The sequence below is a fragment of the Coregonus lavaretus genome, assembly GCF_964263955.1.
Source record: "Coregonus lavaretus genome assembly, chromosome: 1".
Taxonomy (NCBI): domain Eukaryota; kingdom Metazoa; phylum Chordata; class Actinopteri; order Salmoniformes; family Salmonidae; genus Coregonus; species Coregonus lavaretus.
Window position 1 is genome coordinate 47987995 of NC_139988.1, and position 9692 is coordinate 47997686.

Consider the following 9692-nt stretch of genomic DNA (forward strand, 5'->3'; position numbering starts at 1 on the left):
AAACTCAATCTGTTTGTTGGTTCAGTTAATCTCCACTGTTGACATTAAGGCAATTCCCAGAATCAATGTTAAAGGGATACTTCGAGATTTTGGCAATGATGCCTTTTATCTACTTCCCCAGAGTCAGATTTTCAACATTTTTGCATTGCTTTGACGTTCGGTATCAGGAAAATCAGTAGATAAACCACCAAAAAATGTGTTAAATGTGTAGCGTGATTCTTTTTGTTGTGATGCGCCTGGTTTGTGAAGACTACGTCAAATGTATCGTACGGCAATGTAATGATGCAACGTGTGCACGCGCCATTAGTGTGCCACATTCAAAATGCATAGAAACTAAGAAATAAAACTCATGGTGACGAAAGGTGGAAAGATGGATTTGCTGAAGGTAGAACCTCCTCTGCAAGTCATTTTACAGCAGATTCCACATTGACGAAAACACTAAAAGCCATGAAAGGGTAAAGTACTTCAGTTCAGCAAATAGGTTCAGTTGATAGCTACTACTGTAGTAAGTTCACTCAAGTGTGCCACCTTGTGGATTGGCTGCAACACTATGTAAAAAATAAGTCTAAATACTTTTACTACATTATTACATTTACATTTTTTGTCATTTAGCAGACGCTCTTATCCAGAGCGACTTACAGTTAGTGAATACATATATATTTTTTTATACTGGCCCCCCGTGGGAAACGAACCCACAACCCTGGCGTTGCAAACGCCATGCTCTATCAACTGAGCTACATCCCCGCCGGCCATTCCCTCCCCTACCCTGGACGACGCTGGGCCAATTGTGCGCCGCCCATGAGTCTCCCGGTCGCGGCCGGCTGCGACAGAGCCTGGATTCGAACCAGGATCTCTAGTGGCACAGTTAGCACTGCGATGCAGTGCCTTAGACCACTGCGCCACTCAGGAGACATTATTGATTTACTTTGTTATCAATTAAGGCCAGGCACCACACCCTAATTTAGTATTTTTTGCTCTAGATTGCAGGAAAGGGCAGTTACAGGTCTTCAAAAACATACAAATCTCTGTGTCCAAAGGGGGTCACTGCCCATCATACTCTGCAGCACCACCACCTTGTTAAAAAATCCTGGGGAGAAGGGAATCAAAATACACCCAGATGTTTGTCCTCAGGATGGTGGGAGGAGCTATAGGAAGACGGGCTCATTGTATTGGCTGGAATGGAATAAATTGACCAGTATCAAACACAAACATATGGCAACCACATTTTTGACTCTGTTCCATTTATGCCATTCCAGCCATTACAATGACTACGTTTAAATGCACACTAATAATTTGATTTTAAACTAATTATGGCAGGAGGCAGATTATGCAATAGTCATGTAAACACTTTACCTTAATTTGCATACGGTAAAAATCGAAGTAAGCATGTGCCGATTAAAACACCTTGTTTTCTGAGCAATCTTTTGAATTATTAGGACATGTAAACACCTTAAATCGGCGTTCCAGTGGTGTATTTGACGAGCGAGGCTCCCTCTTTAGCGCAAGTGAAGTAAGTTCGTAACAACTGAACGTATGCATCTTGGAAGTAGTTCGCATTTGTAAAGTATTCAGACCCCTTCACCTTTCCCACATTTTGTTACGTTACAGCCTTATTTTAAAATGGATAACATTTTCTTTTTGTACTCAATCTACACACAATACCCCATATTGACAAAGCAAAAACAGGTTATAATTTTTGGAATAAAAAACAAAAAAAACAATGTAATACCTTCTTTACATAAGTATTCAGACCCTTTGCTATGAGACTCAAAATGGAGCTCAGGTGCATCCTGTTTCTATTGATCATCCTTGAGATGTTTATACAACTTGGAGTCCACCTGTGGTCAATTCAATTGGACATGATTTGGAAAGGCACATGCCTGTCTATATAAGATCCCACAGTTGACAGTGCATGTCAGAGCAAAAACCAAGCCATGAGGTCGAAGGAATTGTCCGTAGAGCTCCGAGACAGGATTGTGTCGAAGCACAGATCTGGGGAAGGGTAGCAAAACATTTCTGCAGCATTGACGGTCCCCAAGAACACAGTGGCCTGAGTTCCTCTGTGGAGATGGGAGAACCTTCCAGAAGGACAACTATCTCTGCAGCACCCCACCAATCAGGCCTTTATGGTAGAGTGGCCAGACAGAAGCCACTCCTTAGTAAAAGGCACATGACAGCCCGCTTGGACTTAACCAAAAGGCACCCAAAGTACTCAGACCATGAGAAACAAGATTCTCTGGTCAGATTTTTTTACATTTTAGTCATTTAGCAGACGCTCTTATCCAGAGCGACTTACAGTTAGTGAGTGCATACATTTTTTAAATATTTTTTTTTCCATACTGGCCCCCTGTGGGAATCGAACCCACAACCCTGGCGTTGCAAACGCCATGCTCTACCAACTGAGCTACATCCCTTCCGGCCATTCCCTCCCCTACCCTGGATGACGCTGGGCCAATTGTGCGCCGCCCCATGGGTCTCCCGGTCGCGGCCGGCTACGACAGAGCCTGGATTCGAACCAGGATCTCTAGTGGCACAGCTAGCACTGCGATGCAGTGCCTTAGACCACTGCGCCACTCGGGAGGCCAAGATTGAACTCTTTGGCATGAATGCCAAGCCTCACGTCTGGAGGAAACCTGGCACCATCCCTACGGTGAAGCATGGTGGTAGCAGCATCATGATGTGCAGATGTTTTTCAGCGGCAGGGACTGGGAGACTAGTCAAGATCGAGGGAAAGATTAACGGAGCAAAGTACAGGGAGATCCTTAATGAAAACCTGCTTCAGAGTGCTCAGGACCTCAGACTGGGGCCAAGGTTCACCTTCCAACAGGACAAAGACCCTAAGCACACAGCCAAGACAAAGCAGGAGTGGCTTCGGGACAAGTCTTTGTATGTCCTTGAGTGGCCCAGCCAGAGCCCGGACTTGAACCCGATGGAATATCTCTGTACAGCGTCATACCCAAGAAGACGTGAGGCTGTAATCCCTGCCAAAGGCGCTTCAACAAAGTACTGAGTAAAGGGTTCGAATACTTATGTAAATGTGATCAGGTTTTTATTTGTAATAAATGTGCAAAAAATTTAAAACACCTGTTTTTGCTTTGTCCTTATGGGGTATTGTGTAGATTGATGATGGAAGAAAACTAATCAATTTTAGAATGAAGTTGTAACATAACAAAATGAGTGAAAAGTCAAGGGGTCTGAATACTTTCTGAATGCACTGTACAAACTTTATGTCCCAACTCAGAATTAAATATGCTTCCCAAAAATAACATGTCTGCTGTGGTAGCACGTTTATTTTGATTGGCGATTTTCTGCATTCATCAGAGTGCCTGATTTAAGTGTCCATGTAAACAGGCTTATTAGGGAAATCGTTAATCTTGCAGAGCATGACGATACACAATCGCATTGTTGTGTGCATGTAACCATACTCACTAATTGCATTATTGTGTGCATGTAATGCAGTGTTAACCAAACTCTGTCCTCGGGACCCCAAGGGGTGCACGTTCCGATTTTTGCCCTAACACTACACAGCTGATTCAAGTAATTTTAAGGTCAGCTGTGTAGTGCTAGGGCAAAACCCGTCATCCCATAGCTCCTCCCACCAGCCTCTGGATTCAATGTAGCTACAGACGGGGGTCACGTTGAAGAACAAACACCAATGTTTTCTATTGTTTGGCATCGTCAAAATATAAATTGTCACAAACACTAAAGCCAAGCATATTCACTATTGTCAACCATTTTCCTCCCAAAATGTTACAGCTACAACACTAACTTAACGTTATTAGCTAACGTTAGATTGCCAACAGGCATTGCATACTCGCTCGTTCTGCGTAGTAGGAATAGCAACACATTTCATAACCTTTCTAGCCAAGTACCTAACTAGATCAATAGTATACAATAAACTACCTAGCTATTACTAACAAGCTTGCTAACATTTACTGCGACATGTATGCGCGGTGCCGGTGTTCACCGATTAATTGACATCTTAGCTAGCAAGCTAGCTAACGTTATTAGCTATGTAGCCAACTAACGTTAACCAACTAACGAATGTGACTTCACCGGGGTAACGTTAGCTCGCTAACGTTAGTTAATTGAAACGGCACATTGTAAGTAATGTGACTGAATTAGTCCTCAAACACTTTCTTTACAGATAGCTATCTAACTCCGTTAGCTAGCCAGCCGTCACACAATGGGCACATTTTGCTTCCTTGGCCCAACACAGCCAACGAAACGTTAGCTCACTAATGTTAGCTAGCTAGCTAGGCGGAGTCGTGTCATCACAATTAGCTAGGTAGCTACCACTGACTACAATCTAGCTAGGTAACTAACATGAACTAGTGACATGTTACCTACCCCATTCATAGAGGCTAACTATCTAAGAAAGTTGTTAAGTGTCATAATAGCTAACTAATTAGGCACATTAACGATTGATTGAACGTTGACACGAAACGTTATACAACGTTAGCGTGTTCGCTAGCTTAGCCAGTTAGTTCATGGTCCGAGAGCTGTTTTCATAACAAATCGCTAGTTAGCTAACGTTGACATTAGCTAGTTAGTTAGCTAAACGTATTGACAGCATGACTAGTCTAAGACATGTAACTAGCTAACTATGTTAGCTAGCTAGCTACTTAGGTATTCAAGTTATTTTTATAGGAATCGGATAACAAAAAAATATTTGTTTAGCAAGTGAATCACGATAAATTCTAACGTTTACGTTTAGTTTGCTACCTAATTTAGCCCAAGTCAACCCCCACAGCAGGCCCAAGGTAACGTTACATTGTTGACCAGTGTCGTTTCATCTGATTGTTCTGACAATCACCTGATTGTTAGATACCTAGCTAAAACAGTTAGCTAGTTCCTTGGCCCTGACTTACCATGCAAGGCCGAGGCCTGGAGAATGGCCCCTGAAGTGCCGTCGATTACTTTTATACTGCCCCGGCTAGTAACCGCCAGGATAGCGTTAAGGGCCGGGTGGTAGGAAAGGCTCCGCAGGCCCTCCTCGTCACAACGAAGGCAACCGTCTCTCAGTACAATCCAGTCTGAGGAGTTGGACGAGCAGGAGCCCGGCGAGGCCGCGGCCGCCATCTTTCTTTATTTTCCCCGTTCCCTTCTATCTGTTTTTAGGAAGCTCCGTTTATACGAGTAAGATTAATAATTGTAAAGGCTTAATCCCAAACTACCGCTCCTCTACTACTGCTGACTCTCCTTCTGCGGCTTCTGTTCCCCCGCCGATTACCGCAGCAGTAGCTATTCACCATCAGTACTGAGAAAGCTACGAGCGTTGCACTCAGATGAACGTCAGGTGAACGGAACTAGCGTAGTGCTTGGCCATGACGCGATACCCAGAGCGAGCACTGCGATGTTGACGTTCTTCAGTTGACTCCAGACGGAGAACCTCTTTGGATGACATCTTGTTTTGTGAATGTTATGATTTCCCCACTGTAAATGGTGTTTGTTGTGACTCCCACTGATAATATAAATTACTAGCTATGTGAGTTATATATGTAATTATGACTATTTTCTTTTTGATACAGCCCTTTCCTGATGTTGGGATATACAGTAGATCCCCATCCAAGACACCCGAATAATAAACCCTAAAAGTAATCGGCAAGTGGTCCCTATAACATACCGCGCGACAGCAAGCGAACGAACGCCCCCCTACTGTACAGATCAACAATCCGTCAGGTGAGTTTTAGCACCCCACCAAGACACCTTTTATCATTTGTAAAGCACTTGAAGACGGACGCCCAATAACACAGAAATTGGCTTTACCGCATTACTGTAAAACCAATGCACATTTCCGTTCATCCTCTACCCCTAGTATACTTTAATTTACGTATTTCTGATACCCAATTTCAGATGTACTCTGCGATAACGATTAAGGTCAAATTGGCACATTTCAACAACAAATTAACAGTATTTGTTCTAAAAGCTTATTATATACAATGTGTCAACCGAACACACTAACATAATATCAAAAAAGGTTTTTAATTGTGTTTACAGCTAATAATTCGTATTCTATTTACTGTAAATTCCACATTACTTATTTGAACCCCCTGCCAATAGTCTTTAATTGTTATGGTAAATCCTACATAAAAGCTTGGGTGTGAAATTGAGTTTTTTACAGGCATGCAGATTAATGATATAACAACACTTTACATATGAGAGGGAATGTATTTTAAAATATCTAGTACAGTACAACAGTTATATGGACAATTATGTTGATATCTTTTAACCCCCCCACCCCACCCCACCCCACCCCACCCCACTGTGAATTACTTATAAATATCACTATTGTTCCAGGTCTAATTATTTTCCACAATTGTATAACATGTTCTGATACTATCACATGTTCATGAACATGTACACCTCTACAACACATTAAGCTATATACAGTAGGTATACATACAATCGATACAAACAAGTTGTCGGAAAATATACATCAGTTCAATAAAAGATTATTAAACAACTGTATAAAACAACTAATGAAAGGCACCCAACTTTAGTAGACTTTTATTTCACTCAAACTGCCCATCTACTGGCCTACACAGGCTGAAATTCATAAGTTAAGATAAGTTTGTAAAAGATGAATAAAATGACAACTAAATAATTCATAACAGTATGTTAAACCCACTACCTTAGAAAATAATGGTGGAACTTCAGTTAGGGGTTGACGTCTTTCTTAAACCCTTGGTTCTAATTGAGCATATTTGCACTGTATTTGGCAACACCTTCCTCTATGGAATAAACGCATTAACAAAAATCAATGTGTCCCCCATATGATTACCAAAACCATATTTCACGCCTTGATTAAATAATTACAGTCCTCTTATGATGCTAATGCAAACCAGGGATCTAATTACAATTAAATCTGAATGCAGCGCTTAGACCATACTCTACTGCTTTTTATTGAGCAAAGAGGTAAGGGGCACATTTAAATACACTGACGTAAAATATATCCTTATATCCCCACAGTCTAGGATTGTAAACAGAGTTAAAAGAAGAAGGAGAAAATGACGTTTAAAAAATGAATCCTTGTGTGTCTTTTCACAGTGCTTTGTGTCAGTCTCCAACCAAAGTGCCACAGTAGCCATTTGTCCAATCAGACCCCAGTATATAGTGACAGGAAGTAGATGTACAAAAGGAAAATAGGGTATATGAGAAGAGGCTTCTTGGTTTTGAATTCATTCCCAACGAGGAGAGAAGCAGCACTGTAAGCAGCCCAGAATACACCAAAAAGCTGAAAAATGAAAGACAGTTATTAACAACTAATAAACACTCATATCTGATTTAAGTGTACATTTGTATTATCAACAAAACAAAACAAATGCAGAAATGTACAAACGCTTTGAATATGTTAGTGTATGTTAAATCAAATGTGCAATGCTGAATTACAGAGAGTAACTTGTGAGGAAAATGTGAGAGAATAAATGTTGATTATCTTTGCTCATATGCTCACCTTTATTAGTGTAGAAACAACATCAAAACCCCCAATGACCAAAAGCAATGGAGCTATAACGATGAGCGGGAGTAGAGAGTATCCAATCACTCCAAGGACTTGTCCATAAGAAACCTATCCGATACAGAACAATGCAAGTCAGTGTTTCACAGCATGCCACATCATTCATGTTGTAATAGGAAGCATATTCACATCGAAAGAGGCATGTACAGTATCAAGTAAGATAAATGTACTACTCATCAAGACTAGGAATTTGAATTATTTGAGCTAAAAAAGGTACATTTTGGTGGATCTTACCTCACCACCGAGAACACGAGCCAGCAGAAAGATTGTTAAAGATCCGAATATCCAAATGGTAATTATCCAAGACACGACCTTAGGAAATAAAATAATGCAATGAATAATTAAAACACGACTTTCAAGCTGAAAATTGTGACATGGCACCAAAGTCTCTAAAAAACAAAATATTTTGGTGTGATCTTAGACTAGAAAATTCACAGCTTGTCCTGCCACCTCACCCTGAACTGTCCGTAGATGGAGATCATGGAGAACAGGAGCACTACAGCCAGAGGACCCCAGAAGTCAGGGTTGTCCCTCACAACCTGCCGGTTGAAGCCCAAGGAGGGCATTGGCATCAGCACACAGCGGATCTTGTAGTAGATGTCTTTCAGGTCGATGTCCAGCTCCTCCCTAATCATACAAGCATATGAGACAGAACAGGAGCATCGTGAGATATCAGCACATTTAAAGTGTCATTTTAATATCAATGTGCATGGACAAAGAATGGGTTTCTTGAAAAGGTCCTTACAGAAGAGGTTTGTTGTCTTCTGGGTCATCCTCGTCTACTTCCAGTAGCCAGCCATAGCCTCGTTTCCTCAGGAATGTGGTTGCATATGGGTCTTTTGCATTGTCGCTGCCCATGTTCAATTTAACATCTGGGGCATCAATAGTACCGCTTAGATCTGTAGGGAATTTAATGTAAACGACTATTGGTTCACATAACATGCATTGAAATTAAGTCTTGTTGAACTGTACAGTATATGTTCAAGGTTTCCAAAACTGTATCACAATCAAGGCTACATTTTTTTCTAGATATAACGTTTTACGCTTGACCAAATCACCTCAGTTAAACAAACAAAAAGGGACGTAGAATGCAGAAAATAATTGTCCCCCTATTTGTCCCACTGTCTAAATGGCATTCAACTTTATGTACTCAATGATAAATACATGCAAATAGTCAAAATAGATAGGAGAGTGATGTATTAAGCTTATCTTCAGTAGAATAATATGTAGTTAGATAGCTGGATTTACTAGATTGCTAACGTTAGCTAGCTAGATTGCTAACGTTAGCCTAGCCGTAGTAGCTGCAGAAAGCTGTCAAACCTCTCTGAACCACGGTAACGTAACTTGACAAAAACGACAACACTATGATTTAAGGTTAGCTAAATAGTTTAATTAAATGTCAAGCTAGCAGAATGACGTGTTGACAAATACGGTAGTTAGCTAGCAAACTAAAAATAATATGAAAGGCATATGACTGTTTTCACGGCCTGCTAACATTACCCTCTGCTTCAGTTGATGAGACGAAGGTAAAATCTCCGTTGGTGGGAGAGAGCTGCATTGTTGATGTTGTGCCAACAACCTTCATGTCCTAAGAACTGACATTTAAATAGTGTTTCACTGAATAACTTGCCACAAGTAAATAGAACGTTGTCAATGACGGGGTTTCCCTAATTTGTCACGATTAATCCATCTTGTTGTTGAGGTATCGCTTGGTCCCACCCACTGAGGTCCGACAACACACACAGCCAGAGATATTGGTTACATCAGCCACAAAGTCAAAATTGGCAATTTCGTAAAAATTGATGAAAACAAAAATGTGCTATTTGGTCTTCGTTTAAGGTTAGGGTTAGTCATAAGATTAGCAATGTGGTTAAGGTTAGAGTTAGGTTTAAAATCTGGTTTTAAGTTGTAGAAATAGGCGGGGTTTATTACTTTTTGGCTGTGGTAACTAGTGACGACCAGCGATATTAGAGAAAGGAGAAGGAAGTGCAAGGGAGGCTGGAAAAGACGACACATCAAATCCCAACACGGCAGCAGAAAAGCTCGCCATCTAGATGTAGTTGGACTCCCGCCATCGATATCCAACATGACACCTTTGTCTCTATGCTGACATTTTGCTTGTTTGATTGCCTTGCGGAATGAATAACTACACTGCCTTTCAGGGGGGCTGATG

At 41.1% G+C, this 9692-nt stretch overlaps 2 protein-coding genes across 24 annotated transcripts in view; both read right to left on the reverse strand.

Annotated features, from left to right (window-relative positions):
- Window positions 1-5288, reverse strand: part of LOC311129371 (dual E2 ubiquitin-conjugating enzyme/E3 ubiquitin-protein ligase BIRC6-like) — a 139588-nt gene extending 134300 nt beyond the window's left edge. For all 22 annotated transcript variants that reach the window (XM_084161649.1, XM_084161648.1, XM_084161645.1 and 19 more), the window contains exon 1: window positions 4872-5288. In XM_084161649.1, coding sequence (XP_084017775.1) covers window positions 4872-5082 — 211 coding nt within the window. In that variant the 5' untranslated portion in view covers window positions 5083-5288. The remainder of the gene's footprint in view (window positions 1-4871) is intronic.
- A 1206-nt stretch (window positions 5289-6494) lies between these two features.
- On the reverse strand, window positions 6495-9436 carry LOC311145815 (protein YIPF4). Of its 2 annotated transcripts, none has more exons than XM_084182130.1 (6): window positions 9020-9436; window positions 8265-8418; window positions 7975-8146; window positions 7754-7831; window positions 7457-7570; window positions 6495-7237 (listed from the first exon to the last, which is right to left on the reverse strand). In XM_084182130.1, exons 1-6 carry the CDS (start codon window positions 9102-9104, stop codon window positions 7100-7102), a joined length of 741 nt encoding a protein of 246 aa, XP_084038256.1. In that variant the 5' UTR covers window positions 9105-9436; the 3' UTR covers window positions 6495-7099. The 2 variants fall into 2 exon arrangements, with proteins under 2 accessions (XP_084038256.1, XP_084038257.1); XM_084182131.1 differs by having other exon boundaries at window positions 9150-9266.
- Between the last annotated feature and the right edge of the window lie 256 nt (window positions 9437-9692).

Bases quoted from the DNA above. Each gene is read 5' to 3' on its own strand.
- LOC311145815 (XM_084182130.1), bottom strand. From the start codon at position 9,104: ATGAAGGTTGTTGGCACAACATCAACAATGCAGCTCTCTCCCACCAAC. The intron at 8,147-8,264 runs GTAAGGACCTTT...TTGTATGATTAG, and splicing joins GAAGACAACAAACCTCTTCT to GGAGGAGCTGGACATCGACC. The intron at 7,571-7,753 runs GTAAGATCCACC...TGTATCGGATAG, and splicing joins CTCGTGTTCTCGGTGGTGAG to GTTTCTTATGGACAAGTCCT.